Source organism: Lampris incognitus, chromosome 6, assembly GCF_029633865.1.
Source record: "Lampris incognitus isolate fLamInc1 chromosome 6, fLamInc1.hap2, whole genome shotgun sequence".
NCBI lineage: Eukaryota > Metazoa > Chordata > Actinopteri > Lampriformes > Lampridae > Lampris > Lampris incognitus.
The window spans coordinates 25,581,299-25,604,412 of NC_079216.1; the positions used below are offsets into that span (position 1 = coordinate 25,581,299).

The 23,114-nt window shown below is 50.1% G+C and overlaps 2 protein-coding genes across 3 annotated transcripts in view; both read right to left on the reverse strand.

The window, feature by feature from the left end:
* Positions 1-1,713, reverse strand: part of nup93 (nucleoporin 93) — a 133,536-nt gene extending 131,823 nt beyond the window's left edge. For both annotated transcript variants that reach the window (XM_056281890.1, XM_056281889.1), the window contains exon 1: positions 1,587-1,713. The gene's annotated coding sequence lies outside the window, so the exon portion shown is untranslated. The remainder of the gene's footprint in view (positions 1-1,586) is intronic.
* A 13,527-nt stretch (positions 1,714-15,240) lies between these two features.
* Positions 15,241-17,937, reverse strand: steep1 (STING1 ER exit protein 1). The gene has a single exon (XM_056281835.1). The coding sequence runs from the start codon at positions 17,794-17,796 to the stop codon at positions 17,119-17,121; it is 678 nt and encodes a 225-aa protein (XP_056137810.1). The 5' UTR covers positions 17,797-17,937; the 3' UTR covers positions 15,241-17,118.
* Positions 17,938-23,114: the final 5,177 nt, after the last annotated feature.

Here is a 23,114-nt window from a genome sequence, read left to right on the forward strand (position 1 = left end):
GACGTGACGTTTGGCATTCAAGCCAAAGAGTTCAATCTTGGTTTCATCAGACCAGAGAATCTTGTTTCTCATGGTCTGAGAGTCCTTTAGGTGCTTTCTAGCAAACTCCAAGTGGGCTGTCATGTGCCTTTAACTGAGCAGAGGCTTCCGTCTGGCCACTCTACCATAAAGGCCTGATTGGTGGAGTGCTGCAGAGATGGTTGTCCTTCTGGAAGGTTCTCCCATCTCCACAGAGGAATGCTGGAGCTCTGTCCGAGTGACAGAGCTTCTTGGTCACCTCCCTGACCAAGGCCCTTCTCCCCCGATTGCTCAGTTTGGCTGGGCGGCCAGCTCTAGGAAGAGTCCTGGTGGATCCAAACTTCTTCCATTTACGAATGATGGAGACCACTGTGCTCTTCGGGACCTTCAAAGCTGTAGAATTTTTTTTGTACCCTTCCCCAGATCTGTGCCTCGATACAATCCTGTCTCGGAGGTCCACAGACAATTCCTTTGACTTCATGGCTTGGTTTCTGCTCTGACATGCAGTGTCAACAGCGGGACCTTACATAGACAGGTGTGTGCCTTTCCAAATCATGTCCAATCAATTGAATTTACTACAGGTGGACTCCAATCAAGATGAAGAAACATCTTAAGGATGATCAGTGGAAACAGGATGAACCTGAGCTCAATTTTGAGTGTCATAGCAAAGGGTGTGAATACTTATGTACATGCAATATTTCAGTTTTTTATTTTTAATAAATTTGCAAAAATTTCTACAAAACCTTTTTCACTTTGTCATTATGGGGTATTGTGTGTAGATTGATGAGGGAAAAAAAGGAATTTAATCCATTTTGGAATAAGGCTGTAACATAACAAAATGTGGGGAAAGTGAAGGGGTGTGAATACTTTCCGGATGCACTGTATGCCCTATCGGACTAGATGGTGAACAGGCGACAACTCGTGTCGTTTACTATTATAGCCTTTAGTTTACTGACCAGCTGTGCATTTATTTTCAACGTTGGGACATTTTTTTTGAGTGAGTCTCGAAATACTAACCCCCTTCGACGCATCATTTAACTACGCCAGCATTTTTTTAACAATGTGGCTAGGTTTGTATGCGGTGTCAAAAGTCAATCGTCTCAATAAATACGTGCTTTCTGACATTACAAATTTACGCATACTTTTTTCTCTACGTTATGTCTCGCGTAAGATAATTTTCCCCAAAATACGATACGTTTAACATGTAACATAGTAGTGGCAGTAGTAGTAATACGCAATACTTTTACCATTTCCCATCTGGCAATGCTGAAGCGGGAAAGCGTCAGTGAGGTGAGTGATAACGATAATTGAGTTTGAATGCTAAATGGGACAAGAAATTTAGGAGATGGCGGACATAATACAAACCTTTATGTTATCTTCTTTGCGCTATCCCATTTGGTTAAGACGTGTCGGAACGTTTGTCAGCTACATACGTAGGTAAATTAATAACGTACAGCGAGCTAACGATAGCCAGTTTGTTTTGCTAGTTTTAACTTCATGGTCGCCAATGAGTTGTTGGTGTTGATATTTTAATGCAACGGTGGTAAACGAACAATGAAACAACTTACCTATGTCTGGTACGGACGAAAAATATCGCTGTCCTTCTTCCACAGGTAACAGCTTTGAAAGGTAATGTGATAATTCACGTTAACCACGTTGTTTTCGTTTTCTACGTATTATGTTCTTCTTCTTCGGCCCCTACTTCTTCTTCGTGAGTTATGTTTCACGTCAAAAGACGAAAGAGTGCATTACCGCCACCGATTGCTTTGGAGCTGGGACTGAGGCGATTGAGGTACTTCCCCTCACCTATTGTATTTCAATCATTGACTTAGCAAACTCTTACTCAAGCGCAGACAGAGACATTTCGAGTTGGGCGACAAACCGGAGAGGCTGTTGGCCAGACAATTAAGGGGGGCACAGGCGATCCGTGCAATTCACAAAATTAAATCCAAAACAGGTGATTTTTTAAATAACCATAGAGAAATAAACAACCGAGTTTAAATAATTTTATTCAGAATTATACACCGCTAAATCTCAGGCCACTAGTGTAGACTTTACCGGCTTCTTTGATTCTCTTAATTTGCCAAAACTGGGTGAGTCAGCCAGGTTAGTGTTATGTTTCAGTCCCAGAACCCAAATGCACAAGTCAGGAGGCAGGAAGCAAGTTGAAGCCCAGTGGGCGATTTAATGAATGAGAGGGAGTAGCGGAGATGAATGGAGAAGAACGGCGAGTAGTGGCTTGCTTGAGCTTGCTCCTGGAATCCCAACAGTCCTTAGGGCAGGAGAAAATAACGAGGTTGGAGGTAATAGGCAAGCAGTACAAAAGTAACTCCTTGAAACTTGAACGCGAACTTGAGACGACAATAAATGAACTACAGCCATGAAACAAGTAACATGAACACTAGAGGCGAGGTACGTTACCACAGAGGTTATGGCACGAACTCGCGCTGTTAGAAGTGCAACCAGGTTCTTATGGATAAGTTGAATGGAGATGGAAGACAGGTGAGGTGATTGAAGATCGGGACAAGGTGTGGGACGAGGACGAGCCTCGCTCGTTACCGCTGCCTCTTGTGACGAGAGCGCATCTCTCTGGCAGCGCGCGCTGAAGTCCCGGGAATGTCAGAGCCCGGTGAGAGGGAACGCGCAGAGCGCGCCCTATAGGAGAGGGCTGAGGTGGAGGCGGGAAAACGGAGTGGGCAGTAGAGACCGCCGTAACAGTACCCCTCCCCCTACAGAAGGCACTGGGCGACCGACCAGGCTTGTCGGGGTGGGCGACGTAGGAGTCCCGCACGAGAGAAGGGTCCATGATGAGCTGACGGGACACCCAGCTGCGCTCCACGGGACCGTAACCCTCCCAGTCCACCAGATACTGGAATCCCCGGCCCCAGCGGCGCACGTCCAGCAGCCGCCGGACAGACCACTGGGGGTGCCCGTCCACCATCTGTGGAGGAGGCGGAGCTGGGGCAGGGGGCATAAGGGGACTAGAGGACACAAGCTTAATCTTAGACACATGGAACATTGGGTGAACCCGTAGGGCGGCGGGGAGCCTGAGACATACCGCCGATGGGGTTGACGTGACGGTGTTCTCTCCAACAGTGTGCACTGTACTGCGGTAAGGTTTTGTCTGTGGTGGGAATTTTGATTTGCATGCTTTTGCAAAATGATTGATTTTTTTGTGTGGATTTAATGCATTGTTTCCCCTTGGCTGGGCATACAACTTTGGCACTATGTTGCCCTCCAGAGTGGCTACATGCTCCGTTTGCTGTGCTGCTTTCTCTTTGCTTTGTAGCTTTTTGTGCTGCTTCTAGTCTGTATGTTTTCCTGCTTACAGCATGCACAGTGTCGTGGCCGCTCTGGTCTTTGCTATGGTCCATAATCTTTAGCTTGTTAGGGTTTGTGGAAGACCCCAATCGCACGACACCAGGCAGAGATGAGGTTAGCCGAAACTGGCGTACTTTATTACTTGCTCGTACAACGGTCAAACACAGGAGGGCAATGAGCGACAAGAAAACGGGAAGTCCAAGGAAAAAAACTCACGGGTAATCCAAACTGGGAACACGGCAGGATACTTCCACAGGGAAACTTTACAAAGAAAACCATAAACCAAGGGCTGAGATAAACTCGGAGAGAAATGCACCGGGAGGGAAGAGTAACCACTACTGCGAGGAGGTTACGGCACGAACTGACAACGGGCGCTGGGAGACCAGCAAACTTAAGCCCAGCCCTGACGACTAAGCCCGGCCCTGACGAGCTGATTGGCTGCCGGCGCGGGGTGGGCGGGCCGTAACAGTACCCCTCCCTCCACGGGAGCCACCAGGCGACTTGCCCGGCTTGTCGGGATGGGAATGATGGAACTCAGTGAGCAGCCCAGGGTCGAGGATGAGCTGGCGGGAGACCCAGCTACGTTCCTCCGGACCCTAGCCTTCCAAGTACACCAAATACTGGAACCCCCGTCCTCGGCACAGGACGTCCAGCAGCCGGCGGACCTTCCACTGGGGGTGCCCATCCACGATCTCAGGGGGAGGCGGAGCTGGGGCCGGAGGCATCAGAGGACTGTGGGAGACAGGCTTAACCCGAGACACATGAAAAACAGGATGGATCTTCAAGGAAGCCGGAAGCTTCAGACTCACCGACGCGGGACTGAGCACCTTCCTGATCTCAAAGGGCCCGACAAACCGGGGGTTCAGCTTCTTCGCGGTGGACTGAAGTGGGAGGTCCTTCGAGGACAGCCACACCCTTTGGCCTGGTTGGTACGTATGCGCTGGGGACCGGCGTCGGTTGGCTCCCCGACTGGCGCGCTCAGCTGCCCGGAGCAGAGCAGCTCTGGTCACCTCCCAGACGCGACGACACCGGTTCAGATGGGCCTGCATGGAGGGAACTGCCACTTCCGACTCCTGCACAGCAAAGAGAGCTGGCTGGTAGCCCAGGGACACCTCAAAAGGTGAGAGGCCGGTGGCAGAGCTGACCAGGGAGTTGATGGCATACTCGACCCAAGGGAGGAACCGACTCCAGGAGCTGGGCTTCTTGGCGGCCACGCACCGGAGGGCAGACTCCACGCTCTGGTTCATCCTCTCCGTCTGCCCGTTAGCCTGTGGGTGATATCCAGAGGAGAGACTAACAGAAGCACCCAACCCCTTACAAAAAGCCCGCCATACCTGGGAGACGAACTGGGGCCCTTGGTCCGAGACCACGTCCAGGGCAAGGCCGTGGAGACGGAACACGTGGCTCGTCAGGAGGTCCGCCGTCTCACAAGCCGATGGGAGTTTGGGGAGGGCCACCAGGTGCACTCCCTTACTGAAGCGGTCCACCACTGTCAGGATCACAGTGTTACACTGGGAGAGAGACAGTCCGGAGGCAAAATCCAATGCCACATGAGACCAGGGCCGGCTTGGAGTTGGGAGAGGCTGCAGCAGACCCGCGGGTGCCTGGTGAGAGGCCTTGCTGCGAGCATAGACGGAGCAGGCCTTTACGAAGTCCCTGACGTCGTTCCTCATGGTGGGCCACCAGAAACGCCGAGCCAGGAAGGTGAAGGTGCGGTGGACACCCAGGTGGCAAGCAAACTGACTGGCATGGCCCCACTGAAGAACCCGGGACCGGACTGAGTCCGGGACGAACAGGCGGCGTGGAGGCACGTGGCTCGGGGCGGGATGGGAGCGCAACGCCTGCCTGACCACGGTCTCGATGCCTCAGGTAACCACGCCAACCACCCTGGCCTCAGGAAGGATGGGAGTCGGCTCCTCTGTAGCTGGCTCCCTCCTCGAGTATTGTCGGGACAGGGAGTCTGCCTTCGTGTTGCGGGACCCAGGGCGATAAGTCAGCGTGAAGTCAAACCGACTGAGGAAGCTGGCCCACCGTGCCTGTCGACCATTGAGACGCTTGGTTGCTCGGATGAACGTCAAGTTCTTATGATCAGTCCAGATGGTGAACGCTGTTCCGCTCCCTCCAGCCAATGGCGCCACTCCTCTAGAGCAGCCACCACTGCCAGCAGCTCCCGGTTCCCGACATCGTAGTTCTCCTCGGCGGGGAGGAACCGGCAAGAGAAGGCGGCGCATGGATGGACCTTCTGGTCAGACGCTGACCGCTAGGAGAGGACAGCTCCCAACCCGGTGTCCGAAGCATCCACTTCCACGATGAACTGCCTCTTGGGGTCGGGGTGGAGCAGGACCGGGGCGCTGGTGAACCTCTCCTTGAGGGACTGGAACGCAGAGCGGGCAGCCGGGGACCAGATGAACGGCTGGGAGGGGGAGGTCAGCCTGGTGAGAGGTTCTGCCATGCGGCTGTAGTTCCTAATGAACCTCCTATAGAAGTTCGCCAACCCGAGGAAGCTCCGTAATTCCTTCCGGGATGTGGGATCAGGCTAGTCCACCACAGCCTGGATCTTGCAGGGGTCGGCCCGGGTCTGTCCCCTCTCAACGACGAAGCCCAGGTAGTCAACGGAAGGGGAATGGAACCGGCACTTCTCTGACTTGACGAAGAGCCGGTTCCGGAGGAGACGTTCGAGTACCCGGCGGACATGCTAGACATGTTCCTCGAGGGTCCTGGAGAAGATGAGGATATCATCAAGGTAGACCACCACAAACTCGTCGAGCATGTCGCGGAAAATGTCATTCATGAGAGCCTGGAATACCGCCGGGGTGTTGGTGAGACTGAACGGCATGACCAGGTACTCATAATGACCCCGGGGCGTCTTAAAGGCTGTCTTCCACTCATCCCCCTTCCGGATCCGGACCAGATGATAGGCACACCGGAGGTCCAGCTTAGTGAAGACAGTAGCCTGGGTGAGGGGCTCAAGGGTGGAACTCATGAGGGGAGGGGGTACTTGTTCTTGATGGTTATCTCATTGAGTTGGTGATAGTCAGTGCAGGGTCGGAGGCCCCCGTCCTTCTTCACGAAAAAGAATCCAGCTGCCACCTGGGAGGACGAGGGCCGAATGAGCCCCGCTGCCAAGGACACGGAGATGTACTCGTCCAGCCTTCTCGGGGATGGTCAGACTGTACAGACGACTGCTGGGAAGGGGTGCCCCAGTGTGGAGGTCGATAGCACAGTCATAAGGCCGATGAGGAGGAAGAGATTGGGCCCGAGTCTTGCTGAAATCCTCACCTAGCTCATGGTACTCAGGGGGAACAGAGGAGAGGTCGGGAGGCGGGACACTAGGGGCACGTCGGGGGGATGGGCCGGGAGCAGCCTGGAGACATTGGGCATGACACGAGGAGCTCCACTCCATGATGGTACCGGAGGCCCAGGCGATGTGTGGCATATGCTGCACAAACCAGGGGCGCCCTAGGATCACAGGGACTAATGGGGACTGGATGATGACGAACCTAAGTCTCCACATGGTTCCCTGCTATGATGAGAGAGACAGGGTGGGTGCATTGGGTGACGCTGGCCAGGCAGCGCTCGTCCAGCATGAAGGCCTTCATGGGCTTCTCCAGCGTCTCTAGCGGGATGTTATCCTGGAAACACTCATCAGCTCCCGTGTCGAGGAGTGCACCCACCATGAGCCGCTGGTCAGCCCAGGCCAGGGTAACGCTAACCAGATGGTTCTGTGGGGCAGGACGGAGGGAATAGGAAAGGCGGCTCGCTAGGATCTCCCAGGGCCCCAGTGAGCCTAATCTTTTGGCCGAGTGGGGCAACCGCTGATCAGATGTCCTTTCTGGCCACAGTAGAGGCATTGACCCGCCTTGAACCGCGCCTCCCATTCGGCCTGACTAAGGCGCGTGCGCCCCAGCTGCATAGGTTCCTCCCCCGTCGTGGTCTGGGCGTGGAGGGAGAAACAGCCACAGGGAAAGTGGGGCGAGCAGGAGCAGGCTTCCTGTCAGGAGTGCTGGACGACTGGGGAATGGACGGGGATCCACGCAGGGCTTGCTCGCGCCTCCTCTGATCAGGTCCTCGAGGGAGGTGGGCTCCTCCCGGGTGGTTAGCTGGTCCTTGACAACCTTGCTGAGACCTCTCCGGTAGGTGACCCGAAGTGACTGGTTGTTCCAGCTGCTCTCAGCTGCAGCCAGCCTGAACTCCACCGAGTAGTCTGTGACACTGCCACTGCCCTGCTGGATACTGCTCAGCCGAGCACCAGGGTCCTGGCCACTGACTGGATGGTGGAAAACCTTCCGTAGTTCCGCCACAAAGTCCTCGTAGGTGAGGCAGAAACGTGGCACAGGTCTCAAAGTCGCCATCAAATGGTCGTGGGCTGGAGAGGGAGGGCTCCCGGGGAACTGGGTTGAGCCCCACAGGGTTAACTGGGGCAGCGGGCCCAGGGGGCGGGTTACCCACAACTCCAGGGGCAGGCTGGCCCGGCGGCTGGATGGTGAGAGCCGCCGTGATGGTCTGCAACTGCCGCAGGATCTCTGCTTGTTGGCTCGCCAACGCCGCCTCCTGGCTTGTTAGGTTACCCACAGAGCTTTGGAGGGACTGGACCTGAGTCTGAAGATCCCTCACCGCAGCAGAGGCCGCCTCTAGCTGCTGGGTGTGGGAGTTGGTCAGTTGGATCTGTCTGATGAGAGCTGCTTGAACCGGACTGGTCGGTACACTCTCTGTGCCGGCTGGGGTCGTCATGGTCAGTTCGTACTGTTGGTCAGTTCGAACTGTTAGGGTTTGTGGAAGACCCCAAGCACACGACACCAGGCAGAGATGGGGTTAGCCGAAACTGGTGTACTTTATTACTTACTCGTACAACGGTCATACACAGGAGGCCAATGAGCGACAAGAAAACGGGAAATCCAAGGAAAAAAACTCACGGGTAATCCAAACTGGGAACACGGCAGGATACTTCCACAGGGAAACTTTACAAAGAAAACCATAAACCAAGGGCTGAGATAAACCTACCCAGTCGCACGGACTTTCGATCGTGATACCATCACGATTATGACCTGATTTACGTGATGTGGTCACGAAGGTTAGGGTTCTATCAGATCGTGACCACATCACGTAAACAGGTCATAATCGTGATGGTATCACGATAGATTAATTAACGTGATGCCATCACGAAAGTCCGTGCGACTGGGTTGAGATAAACTCGGAGAGAAATGCACCGGGAGGGAAGAGTAACCACTACTGCGAGGAGGTTACGGCACGAACTGACAACGGGCGCTGGGAGACCAGCAAACTTAAGCCCAGCCCTCACGACTAAGCCCGTCCCTGACGAGCTGATTGGCTGCCGGCGCGGGTTGGGCGGGCCACGGCGCGGGGTGGGCGAGCCATAACATAGCTCTTGCTGTGCTAGCTCATGTGAACGTGCAACGGCTATGGCCCTTTCGAGCGCGAGCTCTGCACCCTGGCTGAGTAGTTTTTCTCCCACTCGGGGTGAGTCCGTCGCAAACACAATGCGGTCTCGGACCATTTCCTCGCTGTTTGGGTAGCCACAGTCTTTTACCAACAGTTTTAGTTCTGTTACAAATTGCTCAAACGATTCGCGCTCACCCTGCATTTTTTCATGGAATTTATATCTGGCACAAATTGGGTTAGCCTTTGGTGTGATATACTCTGTGTACTTATTGTAATACGTGTTAAACTTCCTGGCTTCTTCTCCCGTGGGCGTCCAGGTGTTGTGCACATCACGTCCTTTTCCCCTCGACCCGTAGCAGAAGGTAATTGCATTTCTCCTCCTCGTTCTTTTCGCGCAGGGGACCTGTGAACATCAACTCTGCGTGCTGCCGGAGTCGTCTCCATGCTTCGGGTAAATTCGCCGAATCCCAGTCCATCCGTGGAGCTGGACCGCCGTAAGATGCCATTTTCTCGGCGACACGTTGGTAGTCAAGCCTCTACTCTGACACCATGTAGTATTTGCCCTGTGGCACAATTATACACTTAATAAAATAATAAACGCATATTCCGGCTCAGCACTGCATGTTCATTCATTCCACCATCTTGGATCACATACATGACTGCTTCAATCTCGCGAGACTTACCGATGTGACTATTCTATGGCAAGCTGTAAGGTAAAAAGGTTATGCTGAATATCATATCAGAATGTTACAGTATAGAGGCGACCCTCTCTTTCCCCGGGGAGAACTCCAACACGGCGGCGCTCAACCAGGGACTTGTGAGTATCCCCACAGCCACCTGGCGCCTGTCACCTTGGCCAACTCCGAAAAAGTAATGAGTTAAACTCCTCTCCAGGAGTTGGGTATCAGAACCCATGCTATGTGTGGAGGTGAGCCCAACTATCTAGTTGGTACCGCTCCACCTCCCGCACCAGCCCAGGCTCCTTCCCTGCCACAGAGGTGACATTCCACGTCCAGAGCACCAATCTGCGATGGGGGTTAGGGGGTCCTGATGATTAGTCGGGGGGGGGGCGAGGCAGGGGGCCTCTTGATTAGTCTGACTAACAGGCTATAACTCATCATCTCAGTTACCATAAAAGTTAAGGTAAGCAAAAGAAATCTCATCGTGAAATGCTTCAAGTTGCTAGTCAAGACTCACATCACCTCATCCTTACCTGATATGCTGGACCCACTGCAATTTGCCTACAGACCTAACCGATCACCGATGACACCATCGCCAACAGACTACACACCACCCTTTCCCATCTGGACAAGAGGAACATGTGTGAGAATTATGTTCATTGACTACAGCACAGCGTTCAACACCATCATTTCATCAAAGCTTGCCACTCAGCTCAGAGACCTGGGACTCAACACCTTCCTCTGCAACTGGATCCTGGAGTTTCTGACAGGCAGACCCCAGGTGCTGAGGAGAATATTAATTTTTTAATATTCAAACACTTTCTCCCCAACATGTATCAACATTTTTGAGTTTTCTTGCCAACTATAACATAAAAAACTAGACTTGATTGTCATGTTTGTTCGGGAGTAGGTTTAAACTTCTTTATTCAAGATAACACTAGCTAACAGTGTTCTCATGCTTAGCCATGTTGGGGCGTCACCTGAGCAACCTGGTAATGGAATGCATACTGGGAACTGGAGTCGTTGTTACTGACACATAACACTACAATGATCTTGTCAAAGCACTTCGTCCATCATGACAACCAAACTCCATGAAGCACTGCTGCTGGCATAGCTGGAGGGGCGTTCCACTAAGTCAGTGAACGTTCTCATTCATCCAGGTCATGGTTATCCAAAAGAGTTGAATCAAGTGCAACTGGACTTGGTATATATCCGTGAAGACGTTTCGCCTCTCATCCAAGAGGCTTCCTCAGTTCGTGCCGTTCTGACTAGACCAAGCTAGTCTGACTGGCTGGTGATGAGACTCAGATATTTAGCCTCTAGGAGTCGTTGTCAGAGTTATCGATATGCGTGGCTCTTTCTGTCCCGATGTTTAACAACGCCCGTCACTAACAGAGCCATAGATATGAGTGGCTCTTTTGTGTATCGATGTTATGGCCGCGCCCATCGTTATCGGAGCTATTGATATGCGTGGCTCTCTTGTGCTTCGATGTCCAGCCGGGCCCGTAGCCATCGGAGCTATTGATTTGCATTTGTTCAGCAGCGACGGTCGTTGGGGGTGTTAGTTTCGACTTCATTGTTCAGTGGTTATGAGAGTCGTTGGAGCCGCTAGTGACCGACTGTTGTTCTTGGAGGCTAGGCTTCTTGAGTCTCCTGGGTAGAGATGAAAGGACGGCATTGTAGGTGGGAGATAGGTGGTGTCGCAGACCTCCTCCTCTGTTGAGGGATGGTTTTTCCAGTTTCGCATATGGCTTCCTTCACCCCTCTTTCAAACCATCTATCTTCTCTGTCCAAAATGTGTACGTTGCTGTCCTCAAAGGGGTGTGCCTTCTCCTTTAGGTGTAGATAGACTGCTGAGTCTTGTCCTGAGGAGTTTGGCCTTCTGTGTTGGGCCATCCGTTTGTGTAGTGGTTGTTTGGTTTCTCCTATGTATAGGTCAGTGCAATCCTCATTGCATTGTACGGCATACACCAGATTGCTTTTCCGGGTGTGTGGTACACGGTCTTTGGGATGAACCAGTCTTTGTCGGAGTGTGTTGCTGGGTTTGAAGTATATTGAAAATTCTCCTGAGTTTCTCGGAGACCCCGGAAACATATGGGATGACTGTGCTATTCCTTCTGTTCCTTTTCTCCTCGTCGCTCACCTGGTTGGTCTTTTTGGAACGTGTTGCAGTTTTCACAAAGGTCCAACTGGGGTAGCTGCAGGTTTTTAAAGCTCCTCTCAGGTGTTTGTGTTCTTCTTGTTGGGCCTGTTAAACATCGGGACACAAAGAGCCACGCATATATCAATAGCTCTGACAACGACTCCTAGAGGCTAAATATCTGAGTCTCATCACCAGCCAGTCAGGCTAGCTTGGTCTAGTCAGAAAGGCACGAACTGAGGAAGCCTCTTGGATGAGAGGCGAAACGTCTTCACGGATATATACCAAGTCCAGCGTTCCACTAAGCTTTCCTCCATTTTTATGGGCTTCTTTGTCACAGCAAGCATCTCAAGCTTCTATTACAACCAGTTTCTCAAGCTGAAAGCCCATTGGTCAACTAATCTCGGTAATCATCAAATTAGCCAATCAATTATTGTAATCATCGTCATCTCAGGTGATTATCTAAGTAATTGTTAGTTACAGCGCTACTTAAATGTTGGTATATGCCATGGTTAGTGAGAGATGTAATTAAAACAAGTACTAGTAACATTAGTAAGAGGCTTTGCAGATACAGTGACACTTCAGATGGGTGGTAAGCTATCCTAGGCGGTAGTTAGCAAGAACTAGCAGGATGTTTTCAAAATGTAGCTAAGGAATCCGACCGCTCACTTCTGCCCAAGAGCCTTGTGACGCAAAAAAAAAAAAAAAAAACCTGGATTGACAGCAAATAGGGATCGATAGAGATTTGCAAAGATCTCTCGATTGGCTGATAAAGAACGGGTAAATAGAACATTCTCTGTTTATAGCGGCTGAAGATGCCACAGGCAGGATTTTTTTCCACAATGTATCTTCTGTTTTGATAGCTGTCGATATAGTAAGAGTTTGACTAAATATGGTGTTCTTAATTAAAACTGTTCAAACTGCTGATAACCACTTTAAGTCAACACTTGGAACTACATGAGGACTATGCTGAGGGAGAAAGAGACAGCCTGATCTGCAAAGCCTCTCATAATTATCTAGCATAACTATAACATCCTGAAAGGGCGCAACGTGGGGGGGGCGGGGGTTGCAGAGGGTGCAACGCACACAGGCGCCGCATCAGCGAGGGCGCCAAAAGTACGGTGTACAGTAAACAATTTCTGGTTATAGGCCTATTTGTTTTTTAAAAGTTTAATATTTATAAATATTATTACGTAGATGAGAATTTTGGATTAGAATATTTAGTTACATGTTATATTTTTTAATTATATATATATATACACTCACCGGCCACTTTATTAGGCACACCTGTCCAACTGCTCGTTAACGCAAATTTCTAATCAGCTAATCACATGGCAGCAACTCAATGCATTTAGGCATGCAGACATGGTCAAGACGATCTGCTGCAGTTCAAACCGAGCATCAGAATGGGGAAGAAAGGTGATTTAAGTGACTTTGAATGTGGCATGGTTGTTGGTGCCAGACGGGCTGGTCTGAGTATTTCAGAAACTGCTGATCTACTGGGATTTTCACGCACAACCATCTCTAGGGTTTACAGAGAATGGCCCGAAAAAGAGAAAATATCCAGTGAGCGGCAGTTCTGTGGGCGAAAATGCCTTGTTGATGCCAGAGGTCAGAGGAGAATGGCCAGACTGGTTCGAGCTGATAGAAAGGCAACAGTAACTCAAATAACCACTCATTACAACCGAGGTATGCAGAAGAGCATCTCTGAACGCACAACACGTCGAACCTTGAGGCAGATGGGCTACAGCAGCAGAAGACCACACCGGGTGCCACTCCTGTCAGCTAAGAACAGGAAACTGAGGCTACAATTCGCACAGGCTCACCAAAATTGGACAATAGATGATTGGAAAAACGTTGCCTGCTCTGATGAGTCTCGATTTCTGCTGCGACATTCGGGTGGTAGGGTCAGAATTTGGCGTCAACAACATGAAAACATGGATCCATCCTGCCTTGTATCAACGGTTCAGGCTGCTGCTGGTGGTGTAATGGTGTGGGGGATATTTTCTTGGCACACTTTGGGCCCCTTAGTACCAATTGAGCATCGTGTCAACGCCACAGCCTACCTGAGTATTGTTGCTGACCATGTCCATCCCTTTATGACCACAGTGTTCCCATCTTCTGATGGCTACTTCCAGCAGGATAACACGCCATGTCATAAATCATCTCAGACTGGTTTCTTGAACATGACAATGAGTTCACTGTACTCAAATGGCCTCCACAGTCAGGGGTTAAAGTGGGATTTGGTAAGTGGGGGATCTCTGTATTAGAGAGGTGGGCAAAAGTGCGGGAGTGATAGTCGGCCCCAATACTGCGTCTCAAATCAGGAAATTAACCCTATGAGCACATGTACACACACACACACTACATACTCAATAAATCACTGGCTACATGTTCAATTTAAAAATTGAAATGCATTTTAATCAGTCTTTTGTATTAGTTGAAAGTGCCACTGAACAGACTTCATGAATTTACTAATAGTCATCACAACATTTAATGTTCCAATTCCAATCATAATATAAAACAAACCAGTTTTTCAGCAATAAAAATTGAATGCTGAAACAAGCTAATAATAGCTACCGGTAGCTAACGTTTGCTAGCTAGTTAGTTATTTGAATGAAAATATTGCATGGCCAGAGCTAAGGTTGGACAAACATAACTAGCTAGCTACCGGTAACGTTACCGGACGCTACCGATAGTTAGCTTGCCTAGCAGCATTCAAACAACTAGCCAGCAACGTCAGCAACTAGCTAGCAACGTTACCGGGTGGAAGATAGCTAGTTAGCTAGCTAGCTAATGTTACGTTCGCTAACGTTAGTTGCTTGAATGAAAACCACAGCAGAGCTAAAACTATTGGAAATACTATTGGAAATACACTGAAGATACTCACTCTTTATGCCCCCCAATCCAAGATAATAGTGCAGGTAGCAGGTTGACGCTCTCTCGAGTCTTGTCTGCCTGGTGCGGTGAACTGACCCTGACCCGTGAGTGTGAAGCCAGTCTCTTTTGATGTCAAGTCTGGTGAAGCCAGACAGCAGGCAGGTGCGGGTCACGTGAGGACGCGATATCATTCAAACTTTTAGAAAAAGTAAAGTAGTATAAAAATAGAAGAACGACTTTATTTGCGATTTATTTTGTAATGCTTGTGAATTGGCTGAATCATGTTTTTTGTTTTAAATTTTACTGTGACAAAAAGGTTGAAATTACTCCTGTCTACAGAGTGCCGGATCTCAGCTCCGGTTGACTTGGGGGAGGAGGGGAAGTGCCGGTGTCGGGATCCGGGTAACTCCGGCCCACTTTAATCACTGTCCACAGTCACCAGATCTCAATCCAATAGAGCACCTTTGGGATGTGGTGGACCGGGAGATTCGCATCATGGATGTGCAGCCGACGAATCTGCAGCAACTGCGTGATGCTATCATGTCAATATGGACCAAACTCTCTGAGGAATGTTTCCAGTACCTTGTTGAATCTATGCCACGAAGGATTAAGGCAGTTCTGAATGCAAAAGGGGGTCCAACCCGGTACTAGCAAGGTGTACCTAACAACGTGGCCAGTGAGATTTTACGTACGGTCTTTTGGCGCCCCCGCTGATGCAGCACCTGTGTGCATTGCACCCTCTGCACCCCCCCCCCCCACGTTGTGCCCTGCGAGTGGAGGAGAAATAACGATGTCAGGATATACAGTTCTAAACTCCAAGTGTATTATTCATCAGTATAAACATTTTTACATAAATTACAGGACGTATGCATCACATCACAGGCATGCACATTTTTTTTAAAACTACTTCATGGAAAATTGCCAATAAATATATGCATTTTGGTGCTTATACCTCTAAAAGTGTCTTATAGAAGATACATACTTGGACCATTTAGTTTTCCGGAATGCTACCATGGGGAGCTGGATGCTGGGCTGACTTGTTCTACTCCTGAATTTGAACTTTGACCCATTCTAAACAAAAAGCCAGATGACCCAGTGTTGCAGTTTGATAACAGCTCTAAAAATGACTCCACGTTTCTGTATGCAAAGCTTATGTCTCACCAGCTTTAAATGGATTAACAGGAGAAAAGGTGGAGGCATTGCTTTTTCTTTTTAAAGACAATGTAAATGTAAGCTGGACCAGTGTTTGTCCCCTTTATCGGTTTTGCCTGTGTTGGTCTACTACCCCACCTATGTTCCCTCTTGCCCTGTCCTAACTTATCTTCAGTGACAAAAGAGCTGTACATAACCAAGCCTTTTCTTTTCCCTCATTCTCGTTCTTTCTGCAAAGTGGGAGAAGTAATGTATTTTGCATGGAAATTAATTCATGTTGAGCAAACAAAACTTTCCAGTCGAAGCAGCCTTGTTCTGCTAGCTAAATCAAGCTAGACTAGTTGCATGGGCTTAACGTTAGGACAGCTTCACTTGGCTGCAGGTGGAGATAGGGCACATGGAATACCAACGTTGTTTAAGGCTCAAAAAAGTTGCTGCTGGTTATACTGTCGTCTTGCTAAACTCAGAAAAGACAAGATAAACAGCAAATTAGCCCCACTGTTGTACATGTTTTGCCATCTTGGTCGTCCTATGAGCGGACTGCTCTGTCTGTATGTCATGTCTCATCTTAGTAGTAGACAGGCGCTTCTGGCATTTTATTTTTTTGAGGGAGGTCGGATCAAGGAACATTTAAGCATTTTTTCCTTTAAAGTTAAATTATCAGCAAATAAAAACTTAAGGCTGAAATATGCGGGGACGCCGGTACTTCAGTAAATATGGTGTATTTGCACGAGGGGACACAAAAATAATAACGAATATAGAGAAAATAAGGAAGTAATGGTTTATGGGTTAGCATGTCATTTAGCACCCGAGTCAGAGTTAATCAGGAACAACTCATTAATTGGTCATTATGCAGATTCACAGATCCCAAGGAACAAATCACTGGTTCATTGATAGAGCTTAAAGTATGTTCTTAATTAGCTTACAGTATAGAAGATCGAGTTATCCGAGAACTACTTAACTAAAAGTTAACTGATGATTTATTCACTACTTATTCTTTTGCAGCTACTCGGAATTATGTGCACAGTTTTGCCAATTTCCTTTAATCAATGAAGGTGACGTACCCATAAAATTTAATGTATTCAAGAAAGCTGAAGGCAGTATAGAACTGCATGATATGCATCGAAAATGACCCCATGACCACCCCCACCCCAAACAAAATCACACTACCTGCCCTCCGTGGTGCAACTATCACCTAGTAAATACGCACAAAAAAGGTAATATTTTAAAAACTATACACATGAGATAAGATTCCCAAGTTTTATTTTCAACTACCTCTATGTCGGTCTAGTTTTCGAAAAAAAAAAACTTTTAAAATTAAACATCTTGCCCTGTGATAAATATGCACGACTCCTGCTCCAGCCAACAAACACCCACCTGAACAAAACGGGATAAATGTGGTCACACAAACACAACCTCGAGAAAATTGATTCAAAACAAATCTCGGCGTCACCGTTAGTGGGTCCATATCTAACACCAGACTTTGATGCGGTTTAAAGTCGCTAAGCAAGATGTGTTCCGGGTGTTCTACTTAAACTGATTGTCAATGAGGGTGCCTTTCATCTTTGCCTTCTTCGCCTCCAGCTCCGCTAGCTCCTGGAGTCGCTTCTTGCTCATTCCCTTCCTCTCCAACTGTTTTTCAATCACTTTGGCATTCTGAGCGTACGAGTCCGCAATCTCTCTCGCCTCAATTTCCTCTTCCTCTTCGTCAATGGTGGAGACAGTGACGGAGCTGAACTTGCCCATGTCTTTGGTCCGCTTCGTCATCATCACGCGGACTTTTTTCGGTGCCTCTTGCTGCTTTTGGCTGTAAACACATGTGTTCCCGAATCCTTGTCCAAACTTAACCACCGCTCCATCGATAATGAAAGTGACGGGTGTATTCTTCATTTGATGTTGATAGAAAAGTAGTAAACCGCACTTGCCACATTTCTTGCGAAACTGTCTTTCGATGCCCTCTGCTCTTTTTATGTAAACGTTTTCGTCTTCTTCCAAGTTGCAGAATTTGTGGGCATGTTTGACTGCATCTATTACTCGTGCTTTGTCACGGGGCCGCATTGGCAGTTTTTCCAATTGGCAATCAAGGACCAAAACCATCTGACCACAGAGGCAGTAGTAAACGTGAAGAGGTTTTTCTCCGTCGTCATATTCTTCTCTGTCTCTGGTGTCCGAACAAACAACACTACGCGAGACAACCTTTGGCATGTTTAGTAGGCCACAGCAAGATGAACGACAGCTATCAACGGCACGACGATACCTATCGACGCAGAAACGTAAGCTGTTCCGGTGTGCTTCGCCGTGCGTGTGTCGTACACACCAAGATGGAGTGAGTCGTTGTACTCTTCTTCCTCCCCCACGTCTTCTTCTTCTTCTTCTTCTTCTTCTTCGTGGTTACATGGCTGTTCCCACACAGCTTTCATGCGCATTACCGCTACCTTTTGGATTGGAATGAGTACTTAGCCTGATCGTTAAATGGCAATTCAACCAGAATCAGAAAGACTTTTATTGCCATGTGCATTACATGCACTAGGAATTTTACAAGGCATTACTGGTACGATTAAGTTTTAAATAAAGTAAATTAAATAAAAATAAAATCTTCATCACCATCGTCTTCTTTTTCTTCTTCTTCGTGGTTATATGGCTGTTGGCTAACAGTTTATATTACCGCCACCTTTTGGACTGGAATTTCTACTTAATCTGATTGTTAAATGCTTGGCAATGGACTATTCATCCTTGACGAATTCTCCTACCAATATCAAACCGTTGTGATGTCCCATAAGGTAATTTCACCGAGCTACCACCTTTATTGGAAAGGGTATTAATTACTCTTTGAAAATAATCACCAAAACCAAAGAAATTAAGTGTTTCAAAGATAAATTAATGTGCAACGGAAACAAAGGCCTAGTAAAAGTCAACAAATAAAATAAGACTGTTATCCTTTATAACGTCGCCGCAGTCAATTAAGTCTAAGACCAGGCGTTTATTATTACATATATTTTGAGTTTTGAGATTTTGCGATCATTTATTGATCCCCGTGGCGAAATTATGCGCTGCATTTAATCCATCCTAGCTGTGTAGCTTGGAGCAGGGGGCAGCCGCCGTGCGGCACCCGGGGACCAAATCCAGTTTGTCTTACCATGCCACGATCAGGGGCACAGACAACAGTATTTTTTTATCGATATACTTTATTGATTTTTCAATAATAACAACAAAAACATTGTGCATTACAACAATACCGTCTGGGAACAAAAGCAAAAAGGAAATGTAATACATATAGTGCATTTGTGTACCTAAGCATAGTATACAGCGTATGAAATATCAAACCATTTCTGAAAGATACATTCCAATAGCAAATATGTATAAAAACTACTAAAACAACAATAAAAGAAAAGCATAACACAAAACAAAAGTTTCTCTTTTCCTATACAATTTCTCCTCCATTCTGTATGGGTAGCCAATGGTCAAAATACATCACCTTAGAAAAAAAATCACTTTGCAGGCTCACAACCCCCCCCCCACACACACACACACACACACACACACACACACACACACACACTCATCTTCTAGTTCATCTAAAATATTTCCCAGGTCTTTATGTTCAATAAAATGTATAAACGGCCTCCGTATCTTTTTAAATAGGTCCTGTTTATCTTTTAGTATATATGTGATTTTCTCCAAGGGTAGGGTTAAACACATGTCCCTAAGCCATTGACTTATTTGTTGTCTATTAACGTTCTTCCATGAAAGAGCTATTAATCGTTTAGCTTGTAAAAAACATAAATTTAAGAAGATTTTCTCTCTTTCCTGTATATCATGCCCATTTGGATACAGACCAAGGATGAATAATTTGGGCTCCAGGGTGAGTTTTATTGCTAAGGTCTCTTCTATCATGAGTCTCTCCTCTTCCCACAACATTTGTATTGTTTCACATTGCCACATACAATGCCATAGAGTCCCTTTTGCCTGCTCACACTTAGTACAATCATCTGGAAAATTACTATTGAATTTGTTTAATTTAACTGGAGTAATATAAGGGAAGGGGGGGGTAGAGGGAGGTTTTGAAACAAGTATCTTAGGTAGTACTGTAGTGGTTATGGGGCTACATAATTCCCCTTATTGAGCTAATAGGAACGTTAGTGGTATGGCTCGCTCGCCCCGCGCCGTGGCCCGCCCACCCCGCGCCGGCAGCCAATCGGCTCGTCAGGGCCGGGCTTCGTCATCAGGGCTGGGCTTAAGTTTGGTGGCCTCCCACGTGCCCGTTGTCAGTTCGTGTTGTAACCTCCCCGCAGTAGCGGCTACTCTCCTCCCACGGTCCTTTTCTCTACGAACTCATCCCAGCCCTTGGTTCATGTTTTTCCCTTGCAAAGTTTCCCCGTGGAAGTATCCTGCCGTGTTCCCGGTTGGATTACCCGCGAGTTTTTCCCCTTGGACTTTCCGTTTTTTCCTTGTCGCTCATTGCCTTCCCATGTTTGACTATTTGTACGTGTAAGGAATAAAGTACGCTAGTTTTCGGCTAACCCCATCTCTGCCCGGTGTCGTGCGCTTGGGGTCTTCCACAAAACCTAACAGTACGAACTGACCATGACGACCCCAGCCGACACAGAGAGCGTAACGGCCGCCCGCTTCGAGCGGCTCTCATCGAACAGATCCAACTGACTAACTCCCACACCCAGCAGCTAGAGGCGGCCTCCGCCGCGGTGAGAGATCTTAAGACTCGGGTCCCGCCCCTCCAAGCCTGTGTGGGTAACCTAACGAGCCAGCAGGCGGCGTTGGCGAGCCAACAAGCACAGCTCCTGCGGAAGTTGCAAACCATCACGGCGGCTCTCACCATCCAGCCGCCAGGCCAGCCTGCCCCTGGAGTCGTGGGTAACCCGCCCCCTTGGCCCGCTGCCCCGGTTAACCCTGTGGGGCTCAACCCAGTTCCCCGGGAGCCCTGCCTCTCCAGCCCACGACCGTTTGATGGCGACTTTGAGACCTGTGCCACGTTCATCATGCAGTGTGAGCTGGTCGTCCTGCACCAACCCAGCATGTTCACGTCTGATGCTGCCCGGGTCGCTTACGTGACCAACCTGCTCACAGGCCGAGCAGCTCAGTGGGCCACTGCTTCCTGGTCCATGAATGCCAGTTTCTGCCTCACCTACGAGGCCTTTGAGGCGGAACTACGGAAGGTTTTCCACCATCCAGTCGGTGGCCAGGACCCTGGTGCTCGGCTGAGCAATATCCAGCAGGGCAGTGGCAGTGTCACAGACTACTCGGTGGAGTTCAGGCTGGCCGCAGCTGAGAGCGGCTGAAACGACCGGTCACTTCGGGTCACCTTCCGGAGAGGTCTCAGCGAGGCTGTCAAGGACCAGCTAGCCACCCGGGAGGAGCCCACCTCCCTCGAGGACCTGATCAAGCTCGCCATCCGCATCGACGGACGCCTCCGGGAGAGGAGGCGCGAGCGAGCCTTGCGTGGATCCCCGTCCATTCCCCAGTCGTCCAGCACTCCTAACAGGATCCCTACTCCTGTTCGCCCCACTTTCCCTGTGGCCGTTTCTCCCCCGGCGCCCCAGACCACGACGGGGGAGGAACCTATGCAGCTGGGGCGCACGTGCCTTAGTCTGGCCGAACGGGAGGCCCGGTTCAAGGCGGGTCAATGCCTCTACTGTGGCCAGAAGGGACATCTGATCAGCGGCTGCCCCACTCGGCCAAAAGACTAGGCTCACTGGGGCCCCGGGAGATCCTAGTGAGCCGACTTTCCTGTTCCCGCCGTCCTGCCCCACAGAACCATCTGGTTAGCGTTACCCTGGCCTGGGCTGACCAGCGGCTCACGGTGGGTGCACTCCTCGACTGGGGGGTTGATGAGTGTTTCCTGGACTCGGAGTTTGCTGCCCAGGCTAACATCCCGCTAGCCCATGGAGGCCTTCGCGCTGGACGAGCGCTGCCTGGCCAGCGTCACCCAACGTACCCACCCTGTCTCTCTCACCATAGCAGGTAACCATGTGGAGAGACTTCGGTTCTACATCATCCAGTCCCCGTGATCTTAGGGCGCCCCTGGTTCATGCAGCATGAGCCACACATCGCCTGGGCCTGCGGTACCATCATGGAGTGGAGCTCCTCGTGTCATGCCCAATGTCTCCAGGCTGCTCCCGCCCCATTCCCCCGACGTGCCCCTAGTACCCCGCCTCCCGACCTCTCCTCTGTTCCCCCTGAGTACCACGAGTTAGGTGAGGTTTTCAGCAAGACCCGGGCCCAATCTCTTCCTCCTCATCGGCCTTATGACTGTGCTATCGACCTCCACTCTGGGGCACCCCTTCCCAGCAGTCGTCTGTACAGTCTGACCATCCCCGAGAAAGCTGCGATGGACGAGTACATCTCCAAGTCCTTGGCAGCGGGGCTCATTCGGCCCTTGTCCTCCCAGGTGGCAGCTGGATTCTTTTTCGTGAAGAAGAAGGACAGGGGCCTCCGACCCTGCATTGACTATCGCCAACTCAATGAGATAACCATCAAGAACAAGTACCCCCTTCCTCTCATGAGTTCCACCCTTGAGCCCCTCACCCAGGCTACAGTCTTCACTAAGCAATACCTCCGGTGTGCCTATCATCTGGTTCGGATCCGGAAGGGGGACGAGTGGCAGACAGCCTTTAAGACGCCCCGGGGTCATTATGAGTACCTGGTCATGCCGTTCGGCCTCACCAACGCCCCGGCGGTATTCCAGGCTCTCATGAATGACATTCTCCGCGACATGCTCGACGAGTTTGTAGTGGTGTACCTCGATGACATCCTCATCTTCTCCAGGACCCTCGAGGAACATGTCCAGCATGTCCGCCGGGTACTCGAATGTCTCCTCCAGAACCGGCTCTTCGTCAAGGCAGAGAAGTGCCGGTTCCATTCCCCTTCCGTTGACTACCTGGGCTTCGTCGTTGAGAGGGGACAGACCCGGGCCGACCCCCGCAAGATCCAGGCTGTGGTGGACTGGCCCGATCCCACATCACGGAAGGAATTACAGAGCTTCCTCGGGTTTGCGAACTTCTATCGGAGGTTCATCCGGAACTACAGCTGCGTGGCAGAACCTCTCACCCGGCTGACCTCCCCCTCCCAGCCGTTCATCTGGTTCCCGGCTGCCCACTCTGCGTTCCAGTCCCTCAAGGAGAGGTTCACCAGCGCCCCGGTCCTGCTCCACCCCGACCCCAAGACGCAGTTCATCGTAGAGGTGGACGCTTCGGACACCGGGTTGGGGGCTGTCCTCTCCCAGCGGTCAGCGTCTGACCAGAAGGTCCACCCATGCGCCGCCTTCTCTCGCCGGTTCCTCCCCGCCGAGGAGAACTACGATGTCGGGAACCGGGAGCTGCTGGCAGTGGTGGCTGCTCTGGAGGAGTGGCGCCATTGGCTGGAGGGGGCGGAACAGCCGTTCACCATCTGGACGGATCATAAGAACTTGACGTTCATCCGGGCAACCAAGCGCCTCAATGGTCGGCAGGCATGGTGGGCCAGCTTCCTCAGTCGGTTTGACTTCACGCTGACTTATCGCCCCGGGTCCC